Source organism: Equus przewalskii, chromosome 7, assembly GCF_037783145.1.
Source record: "Equus przewalskii isolate Varuska chromosome 7, EquPr2, whole genome shotgun sequence".
Classification (NCBI taxonomy): domain Eukaryota; kingdom Metazoa; phylum Chordata; class Mammalia; order Perissodactyla; family Equidae; genus Equus; species Equus przewalskii.
This window is the reverse complement of record NC_091837.1, coordinates 12,988,352-13,014,057: the sequence shown is the minus strand read 5'-3', so window position 1 is coordinate 13,014,057 and position 25,706 is coordinate 12,988,352. Positions and strand designations below refer to the sequence as shown.

Sequence of the window (25,706 nt, the reverse complement as noted above, 5' to 3'; positions counted from 1 at the left end):
TGAGGGACATAAACAGCAGCCATGCTAATTTTATTGATAATGACAAACTCCGCCCACTTTCTGGCACGATGGGAACCTGGAATCAGAAGACCTGGGTTCAGTGCCGCTGTGGTGCTGCCTCTCTGGGCCTCAGTTTCCCCATCTGTAAATGGGGTCTCCCCTGTGAGAGGTGAGTGAGTGGCGTCCTCCTTTACCTCCCTTCCCACTTCCCTCCGAGCCACAGAGCTGCCGTCCAGCCTTTATTGACAGAAGGCAGGTATTCAATGCTACGCTTACACAGTCTTGGGGTCGCCCAAACACGGGGTCTTCATTAACAACAACTCAAATGTCTTAACTCATCGGGGGTCACGTCACACAAAGCAGCTGAGCCGGGCTGGTCAGACAGACGGCACCAGGGTGTGTCTAAAGATGGTGGATGCTCAGTGGAAAGTCCCAGAACTAAGAAGGGCTTAAAGGTGATCCTTCAAGACAGGCCTAAACACCCAACCTCCCAGGTGGTGGATCTGTTGCTTAATTGGAAAATTCTGGCTCTGGGTTTGGGAACTCCCAGACACAGGAGCCAAACCTCCAGTTGGTCAAGAGGGGACAAGAGTGCAAGCTGCTACTGCAGGTTCTCAGTCTCAGCTTAGCTGGAAGACTGTTTACCTTCTCTTTTCCCTTGACTCCCGCCTGACCCAGCTGTCTGCAGGACCTGCCACTTGGAAAGGCAGTCACTGGCAATGAGAGAAAAAAACATAACGCGGTCATCGGCAATGAAATAGGCCAAGAAGTGACGATAAATTGTCACTCCTCATTGCAGCTTCGTCAGCCCCACTCGCTTCGTGGGTCAAGCTTACATGGTTCACAGTTTGCCTCCTTCCCATCGGGGGTTCTTAAATTCCAGTACAAAAAGCCCCTGCCATTTCTCCTAGGCCCATCCCGACTTGCCCTTAGAAAGCTCCTTGGACCGCAAACTAGCACACCTCTCCTCTTAGGTGCACGAGGCGAGAGATGCGAATCATGACGGAACAATCAGAAAAATATCTAATTTTAAAAAAGAGGATGTTTCATAGTATCAAAACGCTTGTTTGTTCTCAAAAGCAGCCTAAGGCCGCAAAGGGATGAAGAGCCAGTGGGAGCCGAGAATCTCAGAGAATTTAGGGTTAGGATCGCCGGGATGTGGGGAGGGGCCACGGGCTGGTTCGAAGAGGTGGTGAGGACAGGTCTCAATAAATATAAATACACGTGTGTGGGGTCACGGTGCCCAGCATGGCGCAGGGGTCTCCTCTGTGGAATTCTAACAGACAACGGGAGAAGGGGGCCGGCAGGGCGGGCGCCCATGTCAGGGTTCAGCCTGTTCTGGTCCAAGAGAAATTCGACAGTCTGCCAGCTCCACGCGTGGCCTCAGGGCCCATCCATGGGAGGCTGAGTTGGATATGTCATTCCAGAAGAATAAATTACAGAGCCTTCCGGCCAGGGCCGTTCCCTGGCTCACCAATGCGTCCCAGAGGGAGCCCAGCGTGGAGGCAGGCTGGAGAGACCTTGTTCTCAGCCCTGCCAGCCTCGCGTCTCAGCTCTCGCAGGAGCGTCGGGGCTAGGGGAGCCAGGATGCTCGTCCGCTCCCCGCTGTCCTTTTACTTGGGGAGGTCCCACAGGCTTCCCATGGAGGTGGGGCAGGGCCCTTCTTCTGGAACAGCCAGCTCGGTCCGCTCCCTGCGGGCCCGGGTTCCTGGGCAGGCGTGGCTGCAGCTCAAAGGAGGGCTATGGGCTTGTTCCCCGGGGCGCCCAGGTACTGAGATGGGGAGGCGGCGGCGGATGCGGCCACACTGTCGGGGGTCGAGTATGTGGCGTACAGACCCGTTCCCTGCGAGTCTGGGAAGGACTGGTGGCTGCCGCCAGAGACGGAGGTCAGGCCCGAGGCCCCCAGCTCGCAGCTGAGTGGGGAGTCCGCGAAGGCCCCCAGCGCGTCCAGGCTGAAGCCCTCCTCCTTCATCTCCTCCCAGAGGTTCCCTGTCAAAGACACAAGCGCCTTGGGGGAGCTGCCTTCCTGCCAACAGACTCGAGGCTCATCCTCAGTAAGAGGCAAGACTATGCACAAGCGGGATTTAAGGCCACGTGTTGGAGGAGAAAGGTGTGGAGGAGCCAGAGTTCCGGCCCCGGGCCCCCTCCCACCCCGCAGGGGTTCCTTGGCAATGTCACTTCCAGCTCCTTGGAATGGAATGGAGATGATCAGAGATGGTGCCCGAGGATCAAACAAGGGGATGTGTGTAAGCACACAGCCCTCCTTCAGCAGAAGCTCACGGTCAAGGCCCAGGACACACAATGGCCTCCCTTTCCTTGGGCGGTTTCACTAACAAGAATCCAGGGCGGTAGGCAGGGAGGTTCAAACATACCCATTTCACGGCTATAACTGACTTACTAACTTGCTGACTAACCTGCTAACTAGTCCATTTCCCTCACTACACGGGGAATTCCTGAGGGCAGAGGATGTCTCGGCCACTGGCTGGCACACAGTAGGTGCACCAATGCTGGTGACTCAATCATGAGCCTTCACTGAAATCCGAGCTTCCCTTGTTGATGCCTTTGTTCCTTCCTTCCTCCCTTCGTTCATTCCCCATGGATCGAGACTGACCGTGTGATGGGCAGTGGGGCAGAGCGTGGCCTGGCGTGAGGTTGGCACGTGCAAGTGGAAGCAGTTACTGATTGAATGTTTGGGGTCAGACAGACCTGGGTTGAAATCCTGGCTCTGCCACTTACTAGCCAGGTGACCTCAGGCCAGTGACTTCCTTTCTCTTTGCCTCAGTTTCCTTATTAGCCGAATGGGGACATGAAATGGCAGTGACCTCATGGGACCGTTGCAGTGCTTGGCATGGAGCTTGGTATACAGTAAGCGCTCATTAAATGCTTGCTGTGATTCGCTACTCCTAGGTGGTTGAAGGAGTGAGCTGTAGGGGAAATGCAGAGTCTTCCTCTCCCTCCCCTTCCCTGTGTTTCCGGCACCCCAGCCTCTCCCCTCCCGGTCTGTCTCCATCACCCCGTTCCCCCAACTCACCCTGCAGAGCGAAGTCCATGATGCTGGGGTCCAGGGCGTCCACCTCGGTGCTCATGTCGGTGCTGATGTTGATGAAGTCCACAGGGGCCCTTCCCATGGCGGGGTGTGGGCAAGGGCTAGGGCTCAGGTCCGGCAGGGCGTGCAGGGGTGGGGTCTGGGCTGGGGCGGGAGAGTCTGGGGCCAGATGTGCTTGGGGCTGGACCTGGTGGTGCAGGGGCACTGACTGCAGGGACAGAGTCATCAGGGGCTGGGGCGGCAGCTGGGAGACAGCCAGGCAGCCATGGGCCATGGCCACTGTGGTGGTGTGGGTCAGCACAGGGGCCTCGGGCTCCCCCGGTTTGCCAGGGCGTCGGCAGCTCTCCGGCCGGTCTGAGATCAGCTTGTCTAGCTCCTCTGCAGGCAAGGGGGAGAGGTCACTCAGAAGCCACCGTGCGGTTCCAGGGCCCCAGCTCAGGCCTGGGTTCAAATCCCAGCATTGTCACCTGTGTGACCTTAGCAAGCCTCTTGGACTCTCTGAACCTCAGTCTCTTCATCTATGAGGTGACATCATATACTCTGCACAGGGTCATTGTGGAAAAGTACTGAAATCACAAACTGAGTAGTGACTTTGAGGAACGAGGGGAGGCTCAGCTAATAACATCAGTTCCTCTCACTGCGACAGCGCCTTAAAGGAAAGCACAGTCGTGCTCCACAGGACGACATTCTGGACAATGACGGACCACATATATGAGGGTGGTCGCTTAAGATCAGGACCGTAGAGCCCCGGTGTGTAGGAGGCTGTCCCGTCGAGGTGTGTGTAAGTCCCTCCACGATGGTCACGCAACGAGGAAATCGCCTAACAATCATTTCTGAGAATGTGTCCCCACTGTTAAGTGACAGGTGGCTGTGCTGTAACTGCCAGACTGTGCCAGAACCTCCTAACAGCCCTGCAAGGGGAGGCACAGCAGGGGCTGCCGACTGGGACAAATTTATTAACATGCGAGGGGCCCTGGCACTCCCTGCTACTGGAGAGACACGAAGAAGCGTTACTGTGGGTAAAAGATGGAATCCTCCTCAACGCTCCTGGATGGAAAGGAGACTGAAATCACTCTTATTTGTGGTCGTTGCCTTGTGCCTCATGGAACGCAGCGCAGTTTTGAGACTGGACCACTAGGGTCCCAAGATCTATTTGGGTCACACTCATTTAAGAAACAAGGACACTTAGACTCTAGAAGGAGAAATGGCCCGCCCAAGATCTCACACTGAATGTGTCCAGACCGGCCCTGGGACTCAAGCCAGCCCCCAGAGCTCCCTGTGGGGTGGGGGTCATGTGGTACCCCCTCAGCTGAGGGTCTGTTGGATCCCGCTGTGGCCCTTCTCCCCCTCATTGTTCGTCTCTGAGCTATCCTCCCGTCCCCCTGCACACCCGAGCCTCAGACACGGTGCCAGGCCGAAGTCTCGAAGTCCTAAGGCTGGGCGGGGTCAGCCCCCGTTTCACACACTCCGTTCCTATGTCCCCAGTAGGCCCACCCCTTCACGTCTCTTAATTTTTTTTAAAAAAAAAGCAGATGCAATATTTTTTTCTATATAAAATATAAAAGTAATTCATGAACAGGGTAGAAGATTTGGAAAATAAAGAAACACGTGAAGAATGTAAAAACTATCAGTGGTCTCTCCATTCAAGTAAAGATTTTGGTATATTTCCCCCTTCTGGTTTCTCTCTGTTTCTCTGTCTCTCTCTATATATAGTTATTTATGTACATTATGTATGTGTTATATATGTATATACATATACACTTGTGCGTATACAGATAAAACATACATACATATATATATATAAATGGGCGTGGATGTAGATGCATTTTAAAATGTGATCATGCTGGCTATATTAATTCGTAACACGTCTCTTTTCACTTATTGTAGCAGGAACATTTCTTTATATTCCAAAAATATTTTTATCTCTAATACTGGCATGATATGACATTCTATCTACTTAATCCCCTATTGTAGGCGGTCTAGATTGCTTTCAATTTTTTCCTCTTAGAAATAGATTTTGGATGGATAACTTTGTTCATAAACCTTTTGCTCAAATCTTTCATTTCCACAAGATAAATTGCCAGAAGTAGAATAATCGGTACAGTTTGCAGGGTTTTGATACATTAGTTTGCCTTGTAAACGTTTAACAACTTCCATCCCCACCAGCTGTCTATGAAGATGCCCACTTCTCCACTTCCTGGCCTACAGTGGGTGTTATCATTTTATTACTTTTTAAAACCTCAGCCAATGTGGTGGGAAAGGTAAAAAGCGGTGTCACCCCGTGGTTGTTGCGTTCGGCATTTCTGTGTGAGAAACCGGGGTTTGCTAGTGATGGTCAACAGGTTTTCATGTGTTTCTGACCAGGCTCCTCAATTTCCCGGCCACTGGAGACGGGGGAGGGAGGTGTATTCACAGGAGGGGGGTTCACGGGGCGCCCGCCTGTGACCCCGCCATTGTGGCTGGGCTCGGCCGCCGGCTGGGCAGGATGTGCTGCGTGTGTGTGTGCGCGCGTGTGTTGGCGCGGGCCCAGGCCTCACCGGGGTTGGCCATGCTCCGGTGGATGGCGGCCAGGTCTTTCCGCTTCCACTTGTGCATCTCCTCCTCCATCTTGTCGATGCGCGCCAGGTTCAGGGCCCACAGGCAGCCCTTGCGCGAGGAGCCGCCCATCTTGTTCTCCACCTTCTCGAAGCACTTGTTCAGCGACAGGTTGTGCCGTACCGAGTTCTTCCAGCCGTCGGGAGCCGTCTACGGGAGACATGGGCACACAGGAGACGCCCTGAGAGACCTCCCGATAAACCCTTCCTCTCCAGGGACATCGCACATGCGGGCCTACAGGGGCAGCACACAACAGTGGACGGGGTAAAATGACAGTGTCCGACACTCAACCTCCACGTGGGAATACACGAGAGAGCGGTGGGGACTGTGGCAAACGGAAGGGCCCATGCCCTCATTAAAGGGGCAGCTGTACTTCAGCTCCAGCCAATGGTTAATACCCGAGGATGAGGCTCAGGGTTGTCGGATCTTCTCTCGCTCTCCCCGACTCAGGGAGAAAGCAAGCGAGATGATGCTAAAACACGGATAACCAGTCCAGTATATTAAATGCCAGTCATTGTTAAATACCCATTACTTTGTTATTCGGTAACCAGGTATTTTACAATGCACTTAATACCCTAAACACACACACACACACGCACACACACACACACGCGCACTGTGCTGCAATAATTCTGCTAAGGACACTGTCCAGGCTAGCAACCCCAAAGCTTGGTACTCTCTGACCTCCTGCTCCTTTTTTTCCTTTGATGCCAACAAACATAACACTCCTAACGGCCAACCATGTGCCATGAGCTGCCAGGCGCTTTACACGCAGAATCCTCACTAACCTCCCAGCTGGGTATCATTCTCCCCATCTTACAGATGAGAAAACTGAGGCTCAGAGAGGCAGAGGCTCCCGCCAGGTCTGTCTTTTGCCTCATTATGTTTTGCTGAGTCTGTGCTGACTAACTGGGTTGGCCTCCTCTACCCTTTGCCCCTGGGATGCCTGCAAACTCCTCTTCATCCGTCAGAGCCCACCTCAAATGCTCCCTCCTCTTTCTGAATTTCTTTGCTCATATCTGTGCAAGTGCCCATGTGCAGGTGTCTGTGGACATAATGGGGCCCAAAAGGGTGGCCCAGTTTGGCCTGCAGCCACTCCTGGGCTCTAGTCATGCCAGGGAGAGGCCAGAGCAGCTCCAGCACTGCTGCCCGGGGCTGGGGCCCCTCACCTTGAAGTAGGGGAAGTGCTCCTTCATAAAGCTGTAGATCTCGCTCACAGGCAGGCTGCCAGTCTTGCTGCTCTTCAGGGCCATGGCGATCAGACAGCTGGAGGCAAAAGGTGGGGCGGCCGGGCATGAAGGCATCTGGGCTGACAGTCCCAGGTCCCCTCTGCCAGGAAGCCTGCCCTGGTCGACCCCACAGGTAGCAGCCCCCTCGTAATCAGAGTGTGAGCCCTGGATACCTTTTCACGGCCCTGCCCTTCTCCTTGACCCTGAACTCAGCCCTTGATACTGATTTGAGAAGGCTGTCTTCATCCCCTCCCCATAGTGAGCCTCTAGGCCTGTAGCCTCTCACTAGGCTGCTTCCCCTCTCCCCAGACTCCTGTGAGGTCCACAATACTGTTATTTTGATGACTTATTCTATGACAGGGAACTGAGGCTCAGAGAGGCCAAGCCACTTTCCCAAGGCCTCACAGCTTGTGAGTGACGGAGTGGGGCACTGGGCTCAGTGTCTGGAGTGGTTTCTCAATGCTGGGGGGTGACAGACCACATGATGGTCCTTCCTGAGAGCAGGTCCCCCCCCGGGGGTTCCCCACTCCCCAGACCTCCTGTTTGGAAGTCTGGGCCACCAGCCCTTGCTGTCCGAGATGCCCCAAGGCAGCCCTCAGCCCTCTCCTCCCCGAGCCCGCCAGCCCGCCCTCACCTCACCTGTACGAGTAGATGGGCTTGGGGTAGTGTTTGGGGTGCAGGTCCTGGGATGAATGCACGGCCCCACGGGGCTGGGGGTAGGGAGGCCGTGCCCCAAATGGGGGGCCACACAGGCCCACAGGAGGGCACTTCCCACAGGCGGGACAGGGGAAGGGTGGCAGAGAGAGAGAAGGTGAGAGAGAAGGTGAGAGAGAGCATAAGCCACTCAAAAACCCCAGCCCAGCCCAGCCGAGTCTCGAAAAGCGAGATTGGGGTTTCCAGCCCCAGGAGACGACCTGCTCCCCAGCCACTGCAGGGCTTGGGGGAGAACTGAGTAGATGACCCCATGCCGTGGGTATGGTGGGAGCAGTATCATCGTGTTCCGGGTGAGTAAACTGAGGTTCAGAGAGGTCCCTGGCCAGCCCAAGCCAACGGTGTCTGCCTCCGAGTCCTGGGCCCCTCTGAGCGCCAGTACCTGCTGGGCGCCCAGGGGGAGCGGGAACTGTGGTTGGGAGGCGGGAGAGTACAGCTGTGGAGGGTCCTGCAGACGGGGTGAGGGCTGGCCCCCCACAGGGAACTGGCTCATCTGCTGGGACCAGGAGAAGAGGAGACAGAGGGTCAGGGTGGGGGGCACCCCAGCCTGGGAGATGCTCCTGTTGCTTCGGACCCATGTGGTAGCACTTACGTTGGCTCCATGGCTGGCCAAGGGGCCCAAGCCCAGCACGCCTTGGGGGCCCATGCCAGCCGGGCCGTGGAGCAGGGGACCTGGGGTGGCTCCCACATGCAGGTCAGCTGCCCCAGCCAAGGCTCCTGCAGGAGGGAAGCACAGAGACACCGCTGAGCTGGAGGAACGGTGGCCACGGGCCCAGACAGCCCAGGCCCTGAGGACCTCCAGAGAATGGAGCCATCCCCACCATTGGTGCCAGGTGCACAGTAGGTGCTTGGCACATCACTTCCCTGGGGTGTCGTAGTGAAGAGTGGGTTCCTACCAGCTGTGTAACCTTGGGCCATCCTCAGTTTCCTCATGTGTACAATGGGGTTACTGATGTTACCCACCTGTGACGTTCTTGTGAGGGTTACCTGAGACGATGTCTATAAAGCGCTTAGCACATTGCTGGACACCTGATAACATCGCAATAAATATCGGTCTCTAATAAGTCATAATGATGGTGTAATTATTACCTCGCTCCCTGTCCTCCATGAAGTTCAAACTCCAATTCTTTGTTCCTCTCTCCTCAAAAGCGTGTCTTGGTTCCCCAGAGCCTCTAGGTTTAGGTCCAGATGACTCTGTGCCTCCTGTCCCCTTTGCCGAGCCTGCTCCTCTGCCAAGGGTCAGCTCAGAAACAGCAGAGGTACACACCCACACCCCATCCAGCGCTCTGCCTGTGCTAGACATTGCTGATCTATCACAGATTCTCACTGCACCAGGAGATTTTAGGGAGCTGCCTCCAATCAAGCAAAGTTGCCCTGCAAGGGGATCCTGCCCTCGGGCCGTCTCTCCCAGGAAGCCTGGGTCCCTCAGCTCTCCTCCGAGCTCCAGCTGCCACCTGGGCTCATCGTTTGTGCCTTGGTCTGTCTGCCTTGTCCTTCTCTGACCAGGCCCTCAGCTCCCTGAGAACTGGGACCACATCTTATGTGACTCAGGGCTCCAGACACCTGGCACAGTGACACGCACACAGGAGGCGTGTGGTGACACAGTGAGGAGGAAGGGGCTTCCTTACTTCAGCTACCATTTATTGAACACCTACTGTGTGCAGCATGCTTTCTACTCTGAATGCTCACAACACCTTATCAGGACAGTTCTTTCAGCACAGATGAAGAAACAGGGCGGAGGGGAAGGCACTTGCCCAAAGTCACACAGCTGTCCCCTGGGGGTTCTGGATCACAGGTTGACAGACCATGGCTGCAGGACGAATCTGGCCCATGCCTGTTTTTGTAAATAAAGCTTTATTGGCACCTGGGCACACGCACGCGTTTCCATATTGTCGATGGCTGGTTTAGCGCTGCAGCGGCCAAGTTGAGTAGTTTCATCAGAGGCAGCATCGGCCACAGAGTCTCAAACATTTCCTACCTGGCCCTCTATAGAAAGAGTTCGCTAACCTCCGCTATGGACGCTTTGGCCAGGAACAATTTGTCCAGTGAAGGAAATACTGCCAGACACTAGTTTTTCAACTGTTGGTACTTTGAATGTACTGGTATGATTGTGTTTCTTCAGCGCTTTCTGTGTCTCTAGGCATTTAATCCACATGCTATAACTGCAACCAGCTGCCATTTATTGAGCACCTACTGTGTGCTGGGCCCTGCGCTTCGTACTTTCCATGTATCATCTGTCTGAATCTCCAGATCAGGGGTCAGTCAACTTCTTCCGTGAAAGGCCAGATGCCAAGTATTTTAAGCTTTGCCAGCCTTGTGGTCTCTATCTTCATTTTGTTACAATCCTCCGAAAACGTACAAACCGTTCTTAACAGAAACGCTGTACGAACACAGGCCACGGGCCGCCTTTGGCCCTCGGGCCATCGTTTGCTGACTGCTCTGGCTGTTCACCGTCTCCCAGCGAAGGGGCAGGTCTGACTGCTTCACTGAAACCTCAGTTCACGCAGGGCCCGGCACACAGTGGTGAGCAAATGACTGAACCACCTCCCTCGGAGGAAGGTAGAATCAGTCACGTTCACAGACGCGGAAACAGGCTCGGAGAGAGAAAGAGAGAGAATGACCCGGCCACAGCCACACGGCGGGTGGGTGGCGGTGCTGGCCTCTCCCCTGCCCGCAGCATCCTCACCCCTCCCCACGTTGCCCCTGAGGCTACCTGGGTGTGGGTGTGGCGCACTGGGGCCGCCCAGGTCCACACGGCCACTCGCCATCTGCTGCAGCCGCGGCACGTCCACCGCTGTGAGCCACGACAACGACTGCAGGTCCCCAGGAAGGTCTTCATCACTGCTGGTGGCCAGGAGCCTGCAGGGAGGGACAGGAGCTCAGGCGGGGAGCTGAGTTCATCTCCTGGGGGGCTCCCCTACTTCTGGAATCACCCCCTTGACCCCTCACCTCCCTGGGCCACCCTCGCCATCCATTCTGCCCATCCCCAGGGCTGCACATGGGAACCTGGGCCCGGGATCCCCCGTGTGGCAGCCAGATTGCACATCCTCAGATGGTTCCTTCACTCACTCACTTACCACATCTCACTCAGCCCCACCCAAGATAATAAACTCTGATGTTTATGGAGCAACTACTGGGTGCCAGGTACCGTGTCAAGTCCTTCACAGGCATTAACCCATTGAACGCTCCCAGTCACCCTATCAGGTGGGTAGTATTGTCATTATTCCCATTTTACAGATGGGGAAACTGAGGCTCAGAGCACTGAGCCACTTGCCCAAGGCCACATGGAAGAGGAAGTGGTGGGGCTGGAGCCCAGGCAGCATGGCCTGGAGCCCAAGCTCTTCACACGACCCCAGGCAGCCACTGCGGCTGCAGTCAGGACCCTTGCCCACCACCCCTCAACAGCTTCACGAGCAGGAACATTGCCTTCCATGGAAGGAAAAAGGCTGCCCATCTGGGATGCCAGACAGGGACCCTGATCTGGGTCACCCTGACTCCCCGGCGCCCCTGAGTCAGGCTCTCCATGGGGCTCCGAGGGCCCGGGGCCCCACAACAGCATCTTGTCCATGTTATAACATGGCCGCAAACCGGCCAGGAGCTCACAGCAGACCCCACTGCACCTGCCGTCCCCCAGCTGGCGCTTTCTGGTTTGTTGCCCAGAGGCCCACGGTCCAAATTCAAAGGTCCAAGTTTCCAAACTAGGTGTCTCGGGGCCTCACAGAGAAGAGGGGAGCCTCTGGATTTCTGGTGCATCTGACAGAGGACCCAGTGGGACACCAGCCTCTGCCCTCCTACCGGCTGCGCGGCCGCCTCCCACAGATGCTCCCCTCCTCCTCCCCCTCCTCCTCTCCCTCTTCCTCTCTCTGCTAGTCTCTCTCCGTTTCTCTCTCCCTGTCTCTCTCCCCTCTCCTTCCCTTCTCTCCTGCCTTCTCTTTCCTTGTGCTTTAGGGCCACAATTAGCGTTGCCATGGCCACTGCGGCTCAGTTGTCCCCGGGCCTGGGCCCTCAGCCCACCGAGCTGGCATCAGGTGACTGCCCGGCTGTCCCAGCGATTGGCTGCCTCGTAGGAAAACAGGGCCTGGAAACGATTTGAAAACTCGGTCGGCCAGTGTCAGTGGCAGCAGTTGGCCCGGCTGCCGTCCCCTGGCGGCCCATTGTGTGACAAACGACTGTTGCCCCTGTGGCACGTGGCCCCATTGTCCTGGGTCTCGATGCCATTGTTTCTGCAGCCCCCCGGCTGCCGCCCCTTCGGCCTGCGCATAACTCATCTGGCCAAGTGACAGCCATGGCCCAGGCCTGGGCGATGCCATCTGTCCCCTTGGGCCCCTGGAGACCACGGGGTGAGGCCGAGGGGCAGGGCCTGGTGTGTTGCCCGCACTCAGGGCTGCCTGGCTGGCGCCCACCCACCCTTCCTCACCCCGTGGCTGGCCAACCACGTCTGGTGGTGCACGTCCCACTCATGCTCCGTAACCTGCTGTACCTCCCCACTGCCCTCACCACTCTGCCTGCTGCCAAGGCCACAGGGAGAAGTGGAGGTGAGCCCCTGCTGGCAGGTTTCTCAAGGCAGGGTCCACCAGAGCGCCCTGAATGGCAGTGGGGGTTTGTAGACAAACCAGATTCCTGGGCGCCATCGTGGAGCAGAAGTTCTGGGTAGGTGACTCTGACACAGCACACATGGCAGTTAAGAGCTTGGGCTCTGGGTTCTAATCCTGTCTTCTGCTTACCTGTGTGTCCTTGGGCCACTGACTTCACCTCTCTGGGCCTCAGTTTTTGATCTGTAAAATGGGGTAATAATGGTTTCTTGCTCATAGGGTGTCGTGAGGATTAAATGTGTTATCGCCTGTAAAGACCTGGAGGAGTGTCTGACGTAGCTGTCATTCATATTAACATCAACATTAATGTTAAGGATAATATGAGCCAGGCTCTCAGGGGACCGGAAGTACCCAGAAGCTTTGGGCTCTGGGGTCACACAGGCCGCCTCTGTGGTTGCTCCCACCAGCAGCTCCCATTTGTTGAGCACACCCTGGGCTACCTGCCATCCCCACTTTACAGACAGAGAAACAGACCCTGAGCTGTCACTCAGTGCCCTGAGCCTGTTTCGGAATCACACGAGGGACCTGCCTGGTGCAGCTGAGCACGGAGCAGGGGCTGAGGGCACAGTGCTCTGCTCATGGTTCTTTCCTTAGTACTTTTTCCGGCTGTTTGTGAGTCCCACTGCCTCCCCATCACTTCGGCCCCCTCCCCACTCCTGTGGGACCCAGCAGCGGCCCACCCGGTGCACCCAAGCACGGCTGCTCCCTGCCTCTGCCAGTCCCCTGCTGGGCATGCCTGCTGGCTCTTCCCGCCCCCATCCTGGAGGCTCGCTTCCAGCTCTGTCTTCTGGCCTCTTAATGCCGGAGTCCCCTCAGGCATCATTTGACCCTACCCCTCATTTTGCCCAGGGAAACCAAGGCCAAGAGAGGGGAAGCAGTTTGCTCCCAATTTCACAGTCCAGAAAAGGACCAGGGCTGGGGCTCCTTCCAGCCCAGGAGCGGCTCCTCCTCTGGGAGGTCTTTGCCACCCAGATCCCAAGCTCAGGGACCCCTCTGTGTCCTGACTGCTCCCTAGACCTCGCCAGGGCCAGCAAGCGCCGCACAGCCATCTCTGCCCTCGCTCTGCCTCTCGGCTCACTGAGGGCTGGCCCTGAGCCCCGTTTCACCCTGCGTCCCGCACACAGTGGCGCCACTTAAATGCCTGCTGGGCTGGTTGAAATAGGCTGACCCCAGGCCACCAGCCCAGAGGATGGCGTGACAGTGACTGTCATGTCCAACACTTTTAGTTCCCACAGAGCCATCCTCTGCTTCTTTGAGTCCCTGCGACAGCCTCTTGGCCAGGGAGCAGGGGGTCCCACTTTACAGATGGGGAAACTGAGGCCAGATTGGTGACAAAAAATGAGGTGCAGGAAGGAGCCAGGCTGCGGGGCCAGGGGACCCCACGGCGGAGCTCCAGAGCACCCACATCCACTTCCAGGGCAGCAGGGCTGGGGGAGCCCGGGGAAGGCATATGGGGGCCGACATTCTGGCACAGGCAGGAGGGGGGACCAGACCCCCTCTGGGATGCCTGGGACAGCAGGGGAACAGGGCCTGGCCACCGACCCCCAGAATGAGCAGCCAGGCCTGGGCCCAAAGTTGGGGACACACCATCTCCGTTGATCATCACAGTAACCCAGGGAGATATGGACTGCCATTCTCCCATTTTCCAGATGAGAAAACGGGGGCTCAGGGACCCGCAGTGACTTGTCCAAGGTTGCAGCCAGGGGCTCACAAGGACTTGCACCCAGAGCTGTCCGGTCAAACCTGAGCTGTGCCCCCGCCCCTGCCACACCCTCTCAGGGCCGTCCTTCCCCCAGGGCCTTGCTGGGAGTCGCTAAAATACAGCTTCCTGGGCCCCATCGTGCACAGGTGCGGCTCCAGGGTCTGGGCTGAGTCTCGAACTCGGCTCTGGACCCAGCTCCTGAAGAGGCTGCTTCACACAGCCCTGGCTGCCACCCCACTCAGGGCGGGAGCCCTCCCCTGAGGAAGCCTGGTTCTCGCACTGCAGGAACCACCCGAGACTGGAGCAGGCAGACCCGGGTTCGAGTTCTCCTGAGCCCGGCTGGTATCCCCAGGAGGGCAGGGGTTGTGCCCCCAGGTCTTGGGGGCCCCAGATCTGGCAGGGCAGAGGCCAGGACGGGGCTGAGTTGACTGCTGGGTGCAGGTGGCCCCAGGAGAACGTGATGCTGAAGCAGGGACCTCGCACCCCCTGAGGGAGGAGCCGTGCCCCAGAGCCCAGCACAGGCCGGCACACGATGGGAGCGCCATAGTCCTCACGGATTAGACAAATGAGCCACAGACCAGCTTTCCAGATACCCCACCCCAACCCCCAGGGCCAGGCAGGGTGGAAGGCCCTGCTTAACTTTATTTAATTTGTGGACACAGCTTGGGATGGGGGAGCCCCTTGATATGTGCCCGGCCTTGAGCTAAAGTGGTTACAAGACCGACCTCATGTCATCCTCACATGAGCCCGAGCAGGCAGATGGTGTTATCATTGCCACCTGCCCAGTTGCCAGATGGGGACACTGAGGACCACAGGGTCCCCCAGCCAGACACTGCGTTGGCTACAGCCCTACCGTGCTGTCTCCCTGCCCTTTGAGGAATGGGTGAAGACATGCGCTGAATTCTAGAGGTCCCAGCTCTGTGCTATATAATAGGTAGCACTAGCTGCATGCAGCTATTTCAATGTAAAATCATTAAAATTGAATAAAATTCCAGATTCAGTTTCTGCGTCACACCAGCCACATTTCAAGTGCTCAGTGGCTGCACACAGCCGGTGGCTGCTGGACTGGATAGCGTAGATGCGGCGCATTTCCATCATTGTAGAAAGTTCTACTAGGCACAGAGTCTGGAACATTCTTTTCAATGTTGATGGAAAAATCTGTGGTGTTTTTTCACTGCCTTTAAACAACTGGAAATTTGATTGGAGTTTGGGTTTCAGGAGCTGATTTCATGGAATCTGGAGTTTTAGTGTGTTTCCTTAGAAAAGATGCCCCCACCAGCGAGGAAGTTACAGGGAAGGGCTCTGTAAAAATGGGCGACTCACAAAGTAGTGAGCTCTCCGGCCCGGGAGCATTCAAGCAGGAGCAGAGGGATGACCTGTCAGGCTGCTGTTGGGGGAAAGATGAGCCCAAGCTCCCTCCAGCGTCCCTTTGGACGGGTGCCCCGTCAGTCATTGGAGCAGCCTGCAGGCAGACCCCCGGGGCGCATCCCCACAGTTCTGTCCTCCTGGGAAGCCCTCTCTCTCCCCAGGCCTCAGTTTCCCGTCTATAAAGCAGTCGTGGCAGATCAGAGGTCCCCTCAGACCCCCGGCTCTCGGGCTCTAGGAAGGTGGAGGAGCACAGCGGTCAGGAGCAGGCACGACCCCCAAGGCGGGCGGGCCTGGGCTCTTCCTGGGGGCGCGACCGTCACCTGCCCTGGGCCTCCGTTTCCCCACGTGTAAAATGGGAATGCTGATAGCACCTCCGCTGAGGTGCTGCTGATCGAATATGACAGCAGCTCGTTTAAGCATCAGCTCCGATGAAGCATCTGGTCTTCTGCTGAAAGAGCAGTTACGCTATTAGTTCAGGGGTCCTGAGGGTGACCCCTGACAGTGCGCCCTTCTCAAACCAAGTGGGGGGTTTACCGCCAACAGGGCGTCCTCATTAGTGACTGGAGAGCTTTTTGGACAAGAAGAAAATAAAAATTTTCTTTCTATCTGGGGCTCCCGAGTCCCCTTCTGATTTCTGTGGTTCACCAACAGCTCCCACCCCACACGGGGGGCACTTCTTGCTTTTCAAAGCTCGGCCACATCCATCTTCTCCTTGTGAAACACACACACCCCTTGGGGCCATCATCTCCCCCTTTCACGGATAGGAAAGCTGAGGCCGAGCCAGGGGAACTCCCTCAGCAGCCTCCCACCTGAGCCTCCCCTGGCCTGGACTTCCCCAACTGGAACGCGAGGAGGGTGAGCCCCTCCCATCTTTCTGAGGCTGCCACGGGGACACACAGCCTGCAGGGCCGCCTGAGGTGGGGGACCGCAGAGGGAGGCAGCCCACCTCTGCCAGGAAGTAGGGGATGCTGAAGGCATGGCCCCGATCTGGAGGGGTCAGAGCATGGAGTGTCCGGGAGGGAGCAGAGCCTGGCTAGGAGCAATGTAGCACCCTGGGAAAATCAACAGGAGAGTAATCCTCCACCAGCAGTGTAACCATCTGGCCCCCATGGCCGGGGGCCTACTATGTGCTTATCACTTTACCTGTGTTACCCGTGTCCTTGTGAGTTTTGCTCTGAAGGCTCTGGGCCATCAGAAGCCCAGGTCGCCCACAATGCCACATTCTGAGCCCATCTCAGCTGAGGACCCCTGGCCCCGGGGCGCCCCCCCATTGCTCTCTCTCTGGCAGTTCAGCACAGTGGTCACAAGGGCAGGCTCTCGGGTCCACCAGGCTGGCTTTGAATCCCACCCAGCCCCATCTGCCTCTGAGCCTCAGTTAGCTCATCTGTAAAGTGGGGGTGCTAACACCTGTACCTCTGTTGCAAGGTGTCGCAAGGATTGAACGGGACAGTGCAGGTGGGCCACTCAGCCCGTGGAGGTGCGACGCCTGGCAGCGGTTCACATTATCGTAAACATCCTCTGACTAGCGTGGATGCGGCGTGGGACGGGCTCCGTGGGGAGCAGTGTGTCAGACACTCAGTAAGCACCTGCTTCACTCCACAAACGTTTCCTGAACTCCTGCTTGCCAGGCCCTGGTCTGCCAAGCAGACAAAACTCCCTCTGTCCAGGAGATAACATTCCAGTTGACCTAGGGATGCAAAAGGGGGGCATCTGCCCCGTGGCGTGCCTGCTTTCCTGCAGCCCTCCTAGGTCTGCCCCTCCCTCGCCTGCCCACAGCCTGTGGGTGGCTACTTATCATAGCCCTATCACGGATGGGATGGCTGAGGCCCAGAGAGGGGAAGTGCTGCCCCTCAGCCACACAGCACAACAGCAAAGGAGCTGGGATTTCAACCATCCACCCCGCACGCAGCCTCTTCACTCGGACGCTCTGCCAGTTCGGCTGAAACAAATCAAGCTGCGGGCAGGAAGGGCAAACAAGTATCATATCGGTTTTAGAAGGATGTGCCTCCATGGTGACAAGGCCACAGTCAGGGGACCCTGGGTGGCCCTGGGCAAAGCAAAACACCACTGGAGGCCATGGCTGCCATCCTACATGAGCAGGGGGCCAACCCGACAAACACTGATTAACGATGCCCTTAATTCCTCAGTTGAGTTGCTGGAGGGATGGCAGATGAGCGGGGGGCCTGGATTCCAGTCCCAGCTCTACTCCTAATGGGGTCCTCATGCACGTGACTCAAAGCCTTCAAGCCTCAGTGTCCTCGTGTCGGAATAGAGGTGATGATAGGGGCCGCCCCTGGGTTCAGGGTACAGAAACCACAGTGCAGTATTTGTGGAATGGATGGATTTCACACCCAGCGCTCAGTGACCTTTTAAAAGGAACATCAGTGCCGGTCACTGTCCTTAAAACCCATCAGGGGAGGAAGAGTCCAGCTCCTTGCCATGGTCTGGCCCTTGGCCATCTTCCCCACTCCCCTCCTGCCCCCTTCTCTCCCATCTCCTCTACTCTAGCACACCTGTCGATTTTTAGTTCCTCAAACATTCTAAGTTCTCTTTGCACATGCTGCTCCCTTTGCCAGGAATTCTGTTCCATGCGCTCATTCACAGATGGCTCTTTCTCATGCTTCTGATCTCAGCTTAAATGTTGCCTCCTCTGAGAGGCCCTTCCTGGCCACCCGACCCTAGTGGTCCTTCGTGTGTTCGTCTGCAAAACAGCTTGCATTTTGCAATGAGGTGTTCATTTCCACGTGTTTCCATTCTTTCCACTCTAGGAAATCAAGGACTGGGAGGCCGTCTGCTCTGTTCAGCACCCAGCACAGGGCCTGGCACCCTGCGGGCATTTATTACACACCTGCTGGAGTCAGGGAGGGGGAAAGGATCCCCCAGCCCAGCCCAGCTCCAACACATTTTGCATTCCCCAGGCTCTACCCATTTCCTGCCCAGCTTAGACACCACCTCCCCCAGGAAGCCCTCCCAGACCAGTCCAGCATCTCCCGGTCTTCCTGCCCCTGGAATGATGATGCCGTTAGCGTCTACACATAGCAGAGACTCCCCAGATCACTCGTCAGTTTCACACGGGCATCGCTCCTTGTACACCCCGCCTTCTAGACGCTGAGCTCCTGGAGGACAGGAGTGACTTTGTCCTACACCTGATGACAGACCCACAGGGACCAGCTCAGGCTTTCATCCTTTCATTTGACAAATATTTGTCCACCTGAGGAGAGCTGGACCCCACAGTCACTGTCCTTTGTTGCTGGAAAGGTGAAATGTGACAGTGCTAAGGGGCTCGGCAGGAGCGTGCACAGGGCCGTGCATATTGGTGGGTGGACTGTGGTTTCTCTGGGGACCTTTGCCTGCAGAGCTGGAATCCAGAGCCCATATTTAACCCTTTATTTCCTATCTCGGGGTTCCTTAGTATTGATGCAGCAATTGTCCACTGGAAGGAACATCCGTTTGGGGTTCAAATCCCATTTCAACCCTTTTGTAGCTGTGTGACCTTGGGCAAGTCATTTCACCTCTCTGTGCCTCGGTTTCCCCATCTGTAAAATGGAATAATACTAATAATTACCACCACCAAGGGTGGCTGTGAGGATAAGGTCAGATAACCTGTAGGACAGGGCCCAGCACACAGCAGGTGCTCAAAGCACATTTCTTCCTACTTTCCCACTGCATTCACTCCTCTTTTTTTGTGTGTGTGAGGAAGATTAGCCCTGAGCTAACACCTGCGCCAACCCTCCTCTATTTCGCACGTGGGACACTGCCACAGCATGGCTTGATGAGCGGTGTGTAGGTCCACACCTGGGATCTGAACCCATGAACCCTGGGCCGCTGAAGTGGAGCCTGTGAACTTAACCGCTGTGCCACTGGGCCAGCCCTGGCATTCTCTCCTCTTGCTTTGCACGGCCACTGGGAGGGGTCTGCCCAAAAAATATTGTCTCTGGGGCAGCAGATCACCGTCCCAGCAGTACAGAGGCACGCCTGGCCCCACCTGGGATGTCACTTCCACTCTGATTACACAGCGGTTTCCCCTGCCTTGCTGAGATGTGGTTAGTAAGAACTGTTACATCAGCACCAACTGTTCTTGTTCCCAGTCCAACTTCCACACAGAAGGGATTAAGCATTCCGTGGAGGTGTTTATTTAGCTAACATTTTGTAACATCTCTTGTAACCGTTTACAGGAAAAAAAAGAATCAAATGTCTTGTAGCAAGCTCAGAAATTCCCAGCTGGGCCAAGAGTAAGCGCAATGTGAAATGACTTAATTAGGAATTAATTTGAAAAAGAGACTCTTTCCTTTCTAGAACTCGGCTTGGTTCTTGGGGGGGGTGTGTGCACGTATTTCTGGGTTTCTAGGGGGTGGAACCACAAGACCCCAAAGGAGGGCTGGCCCCTAGGAAGGCCACCTCTCTTCCTTGCCGGCAAGGTCACCTGAGGCCAGCCCAAGGGTGAAGGGGTGGAAGGATGTTGGGAGGGTCACCGCCCCTGACAGATGGAGCCCCTCCCCCGCGCAAGGAGTTTCCCTCTGATGGGCGGAGCCACACTGATAAGAGACTGAACCGTCCCCACACGCAGCTCAGCGGGGGGCTTAAGAGGAAAGGCAGGCACCGTCGGCCTGTCCTGGTCCACACAGCAGGATTTTGTCATCCCTTGAGCATGAAGCCTTCCTGTATTTCCATGGATGTATTATTATTCACGTGATATTTATCCGACCATCCATCCACCCAATGAATATTTATTAAGCATCTACCGTGTGCTGGGCGCTGTGGTTCACAGATGAGAAACCACTGTCCAGAGAGAGGAAGGGCTTTGCCCAAGGTCACCTCATTTCTCAGGGGAGGGACTGCAGAGGGTCTGGCACAAGGATCTGTCAGGAGAACCGCTGAGCCACGTGGCCCTGGCAGAAGGCGAGGCTCCAACGAACCAGCAGCCTGCCTTCTCTTGCCTCTCTGGGCCTCAGTTTCCCAGTCCATAAAAGGAGGTTGTTGGACCTGACCTCTAGAATAAGGTCCAAAAGTTGGGGCAGGTGGTTAAAATCTGCAGTTCGGCCCCTTCCCGAATGTGTGCCTTTGGGCAAGTCGTGTCCCTGGGCCGCAGTATCCTGGTCTGCAAAGTGGGCTCCTGCCCGCACCTCCCTCACAGTTGTTACTAGCAAGATAAAACGGGATGGTGCACTTGCTAAGGAGCTTAGCATGTGTCTGGCACACTGTAGGTACTTAATAAGTATTTCTCAGCATCTCTAAGAGTGGACTTCACCCCAGCCTTTGAGCCAAGGGGAAACAGGCGAACCCTCGTCAAGCACAAATTGTGGGCTGTTGCCTGGGAGGTCAGGGCTGGTCCCCACCCCCCGACACCGGCCCCTGGCCCCAGCATCGTTCGGCAGGGAGGCTGCTGCCAATTTGCTGTCTAGGCCTGGCCACTGACTCCCGACAGCTCCCTGGGGACAGGGCAGCCGCCTCCAGCTGCTGTCCCCCCCCACCCTCCACGCACAGGGCCATTGAAAGTTAACGGTCAAATGGCCCCTGGGGATAGAGGGGCTGGCGGCTGCGTGGAGGGCTTCAGGGGGCTGGAACTAGGCTGGCCCAGCCGCCCGTGTGGTCCTTGGAGTGGTTCTCTGGAGACGTGGGAGGGCACATCAGAAGCCTATAACCTTCTCCTGGGCTGTTACGCAGGGAGAAAAATGGGAGCGGTTGGAAGGGATGGGCGAGTCGTTGCATTATCCTAAGAGCCCCCTCCCCCTCCATGAGAAGGCGCTCCGTCCCAGGCCTGGCCGAGCACCTTTTCTAGATGGAGGCGCAGAATCCCGCCAACAACCCACAAATTGGGTCCTCTCCTTGCTCTATTTCACAGAGGAAGAAACTGAGGCACAGAGAGGGGTAAGGACTTGTCCAGGGTCACACAGCTGTAAGGTGGTGGAGCAACGTGTTCTGTTCCAGCACCTGTGCTCTTCACCAGTAGGATGGGGGTGGGGGGGTGGCCACCATACCCTCTGGGTGTGACGGCCTCAGGTTCAAGTCCCCACTTTACCCATAACCAGCCGTGTCATCTTGTTAAGCCATTTAATCTGGTGGAGGCTCAGTTTCCCCAACTGACAAATGAGCACAAAAGTGCTGCTGTCGTGGGATGGTTACGGCACAAGACAGGCAGGTAGTAAAGGGCTAAGAAACCACCAGCTGCTATTGTTATTATTATTATTATTACTATTATTTTGTTCTTCTGCCTTCTGGATATGCTAGCTGTTTAACACAAGAAAACAGCCCTGAATCCATGCGAATAGGAAAAGTCTGTGCCTGGGCTTGGGGCTGGTGGGAGCCCCTGCTGGGCGGTCCTTGGGCACCTGGATTCAGGGATTCCCGCCACCACGATCCTCTACGTCCTTCCCCAAGGGCCCTCCATCGTGGAAGGCCCGCTCTTGCAGACAGCTGGGCTTTTTCACGTAACTAGGTGAGGACAACAGCAACTCGTGGTTCTGTGTCTCCCGCTCTGCGAGCTTTGTTGGCTTAGTCCTCCCAGCAACCACACGGGGGGGGGGGGGGGGAGGTGTCCCTGTGTGCCCATTTTAAAGATGAGGAAACCGACGCAAGTCACTTGACCTGTCCAAAGCTGGATTTTGCACCTTCACGCGTGGACCCCAGAGCAGCTGCCCTAACGGCGTGACGCCCCAGCCTCTGGCGCTTTTATGACCATAAGAATCTTTGGTTCTGAGCTCTTCCAGCCGGCCCAGCCTTCTCACAGGCTTCCAGCTGGGAGGGCAGAAGGAGAGCCACCCTGGATACACAGATATTTTCATAGCTATTGCATTTAACTCTTTCGAGGCAGCTTTTATTTGCCCCACTGTGCGGAGAAGTTCAGAGGTGAAATTGCCCAGGACCATGCAATTGGCAAGTGGCAGAATCAGAAATCATTATTTCATCTTCATAACAATTCCGTGCAGTGAGCACTATTTCTAGCCCCATTTTTTAGATGAGTAAACTGAGGCTCAGGGAGCTCCACATGGCCAGGGCAGCTGGGATTATAACTGACTGCAGAGGCTAAATTCCTCACCCTTGGGCCGCCCCCACTCCACCTGCCGTGACGTAAACCGTTTCAGCCCCGGAAGGAAGCCCAGGGGGGTGGGGGTGTCTCTGGTTGTGTGACCTTGAGAAAAGCTCTCTGAGCCTCAGTTTCCCGCCCGTACAACCAGGCTCATCAGGGCAGCCTCCCAGGCTGAGGTGAGTGACGGGGAGAGGGGGCTGGCATACAGTAGGCGCTTATAAATGGCTGCGTGCCTGGCTCACATTTGGTGTCCCCGCTCCACACACCGCAGGCTCTCAGCAAGTATCTGTTTGAATTTGTGGCCTCCTTTGGCTCTCAGAAGGGCAGCCTCCCTCTAACTGGGGGCTGCGGTCCGCCCCAGAAGGCACTGCTGGTGAGTGGCGGTGGCCCCAGGGGGCCAGACAGCCCCTGGGTAAACATGGCTGATCCGAGGTGACAGCCTGCTCTTCCCAGGCCAGCCCCTGTCCCGTCCCCACTCCGTAATCCCACGAGTTGAGGGAGCTGTTCACCCTGCTTGCCTTGGGGGTGGGCCCTGGGAACCAGGTCAGGCCGCCCCCCCAGACTCAAGGGAGAGAGGCTGCGAGGGGACTCCGGGCCCTTCCTCCTTCTCCTGCTCGCTCCTGTTTGTTGTGTGACCTTAGACAAGCCCCTTCGCCTTTCTTGGCCTCAGTTTCCCCATCTGTAAAATAAGGAGGCTGGACTAGTTGACTCCCTAGGGGCCTTGCTAGTTCTGAATTTTGAAGACAAAAAGGTGAAGGGCGCTCCCCACCCCCACCCAACTTGTATCTCGCTTCATCTGGTCTCAAAAAATAATTTATTTTGGCCTGAGTCTCCACCTAATTCATTTTCAAACACATGAGACCTAGAAGGGACCTTAAGACGATCTAATTCAAGAGCATCATTTAACTAAGGAGAAAGTGAGGCCCAGAGAGGGCAAGGGACTTGCTGAAAGTCACGCAGCCAGCCTAAGAACTCAGGAGTTCTAACTCATAACTTTTCCAACATCCAAGGAGAATGGAAGCCAGTTCTGCCCCAGAAAGCTTTGTGGGGTTGGGGGGCACTTCCTGGAGCCTCACTGGGGCCAACGGAGGGGAAGCAATAGCTGCTTTTGTCCTCTTAACATTCACCAGGATGCCCAGTCTCTCACCCAGGAAGGCACCTCTCTTGGAGGGTACAAAAGATGGCAGGCATTTAGTGGTCCCACTGCCCAGGCCACAGGTCCCCCACAGCCTAAGAGATACCAACTTTGAAATCACGACCTTCTGGCTCTCCTGCAAAATCACATAATTTAATTTAACGATAGCGCTTGGGCAGCTTCAGAAACCATAAACAGCACATAAACACCTTAAGCAATGAAAAAATCCGCCGTTTGTTATGGCTGAAACCCTCACCTGTATTCCTGTGGTGGGGGGTGGCGATGTTGCCCTGAGTTTCGAATAATTCCTGACATCATGGATGAGATGTCACTTTCTATCATCTCCTTGGGGAAAAGACAAGCAGAAAACAAAGCTCCCATCAGCAACGATGGACAGGGCAGAAACCCACAGTTTTCCCACAGTTCAGAAGGATGGAGCTCAAACAACTAACAGAACACTTTTTCTAAAAAAAAAAAAAAAAAGAGGGAAAAAAGTACTAGAGGATTCTTGAGCGTCACAGGTCACTTTCCCAGGGCAATTCTACAGGGTTTTAGAAGCCAATGAAGAAAATGGAATGAAATTCCAGGTTCTTTCGAATTAAGAGGGAAGGACAGAGGAAGACTCTAGAATCCAAATGTCAAGTCTTGGAAAATGTGGACTCACAAACTAGGAGCCAGAGAAACCTGATTCCCTTCCAAGCCTTATGTTTTCAACCGCAGCTCAGTTAGGATCACTTTGAAAATAAAAAATAAACCAAAAAGGATAGCTTGATGTGTCATGGATGTTTCTCTGGGGGAGCCAAATTCCCACTTGCAAAGGGGCTAGTCCCCGCAGGGCCGGGCTCTGGAAATGCCCTCAGAAATGCCACATGCTCTTGCCGGAAAACCAGTCCAATCCCAACCCCACCCCCGCCACACACAAACAGCCCTAAAAAAAATTCCCTAAGTTTCTCAAACTCCAAGCCTGCAATGAACACAGAAACCCACCCAAGACTCTCAAGTCCGCCCCCAAAAGTCATTCCAGGATTCCTGGGAAGGAGACAAGGGGAGCAGGGAGAGGCAGCTCCCCCAGCCCCTGCCCCGGGTCTGCGCCCTGGAAAGGCGACGCAGGGCGCCGCCCGGGCGGAGGGAGCGAAGCCGGCGCTGCAAGGCGGTACCTGGAGCCGATCCTCGCCGGGCCGCCGCCGCAGGCGCTGCCGGGGCGCGCGGGGGTGTCGGAGGGGGGCTCCCTCGCGCTCGCCCCTCGCGGTCCGCAGTTTGGCCGCCGTCGCAGCTCGAACCGTTTTTAAATTTCCCTCTCTGGAGCTGTCCAGCTCAGAGCATGCGCAGTAGCCGTGCGGGGGGCTTTTCCCCAAGGGTCAGCTGCAGGGCAGGGTCAAGGGGATCGCACGGGCGTTTGCCAGCCGCCGCGAGCCCTGCGCGCCCCGGGGCTCCGGGTGGGGTGGGGCGCAGGGCTAGGGACACCCCTCTGCCAACTTTGCCCACAGTGACAGCCCCTGCATGTCCGCGAGCATGCGTGGAGGAGCCGTGCGAGGGTGACTTGGGCTGGAAGAATTAAGTTGCAAAAGGATGCTGGGTGTATTAAGACTTGCCATCCGTCACTGCCCGAGGGAAAGGAGGCGGGAGGGCGTAGAGAGCTGTTGCAAGCCCCTTTGTCCGCCAAAGCGGGGACGAGCCAGGAGGCCGAGCCGGGGCCCCAGGTAGACGCGGAGCGCGGCCACCTGTCCCTTTAAGAGAGCGGCGCCCGCGCGGCTGGCGGCGGGAGGGGGCTGCGGGCCGGGCGCCTCCACCTGCCGGGGCCGCGGGGGAGCCGGGAGTGCGCGCCCCCGGCCGCGCGGAGAGGGAGGCGGCCCGGAGCCGGCCGGGGCCCCGGCGGTGGCGGTGGCGGTGGCGGCTGCGGCGCTTGGGGTCCGGCGCCGCGGGCCAGCCGAGCCGTTGGGGCCCGTGGCCCGCCGGTGCGCCCGCGCTCCCGCCTTCCCCGCCGCCCGGCCCGCCCCGCCCCGCCCGGCGCGGGAAAGGTGGCGCGGACCGCGGGCGGCTGGCAGGGCGCGGACAAAGGTCTCTAGCCCCGGACGGGGCTTGGGGTAGTTGGATCCCCCGAGAAAGTTTGCATTCCTGGGCCCCTTCCTTTTGAACATGCATTGGGGTAATTTGCTATGGTGACAACAATCTTGGTCACAGTCACCCTTTATTTGCTTACTGATCTCTTTCCGCCGCCTCGATTAGTCTGCACACCAGCCCCTTGGGAGATGGGATGGTTCCCCTTTTTGCACATGGGAAACGCAAGCTCGGAGAGACGAT

The 25,706-nt window shown here is 56.6% G+C and overlaps 1 protein-coding gene across 2 annotated transcripts; it reads right to left on the bottom strand.

The window, feature by feature from the left end:
• FOXN4 (forkhead box N4) lies at nt 1-24,686 on the bottom strand. Of its 2 annotated transcripts, none has more exons than XM_070627035.1 (10): nt 24,563-24,686; nt 23,662-23,750; nt 10,295-10,440; nt 8,174-8,298; nt 7,964-8,077; nt 7,510-7,637; nt 6,811-6,907; nt 5,584-5,791; nt 3,032-3,424; nt 1-1,989 (listed from the first exon to the last, which is right to left on the bottom strand). In XM_070627035.1, exons 2-10 carry the CDS (start codon nt 23,745-23,747, stop codon nt 1,730-1,732), a joined length of 1,557 nt encoding a protein of 518 aa, XP_070483136.1. In that variant the 5' UTR covers nt 23,748-23,750; nt 24,563-24,686; the 3' UTR covers nt 1-1,729. The 2 variants fall into 2 exon arrangements, with proteins under 2 accessions (XP_070483136.1, XP_008519144.2); XM_008520922.2 differs by having other exon boundaries at nt 7,964-8,074.
• Nucleotides 24,687-25,706: the final 1,020 nt, after the last annotated feature.

Excerpts from the sequence above, each read along its gene's own strand:
- FOXN4 (XM_070627035.1), bottom strand. The coding sequence starts at position 23,747 with ATGATAGAAAGTGACATCTCATCCATGATGTCAGGAATTATTCGAAAC. Across the intron at positions 8,078-8,173 it reads TGGCCAGCCATGGAGCCAAC|CAGATGAGCCAGTTCCCTGT; the intron begins GTAAGTGCTACC and ends TCCTGGTCCCAG. Across the intron at positions 3,425-5,583 it reads CCGGAGCATGGCCAACCCCG|AGGAGCTAGACAAGCTGATC; the intron begins GTGAGGCCTGGG and ends CCTTGCCTGCAG.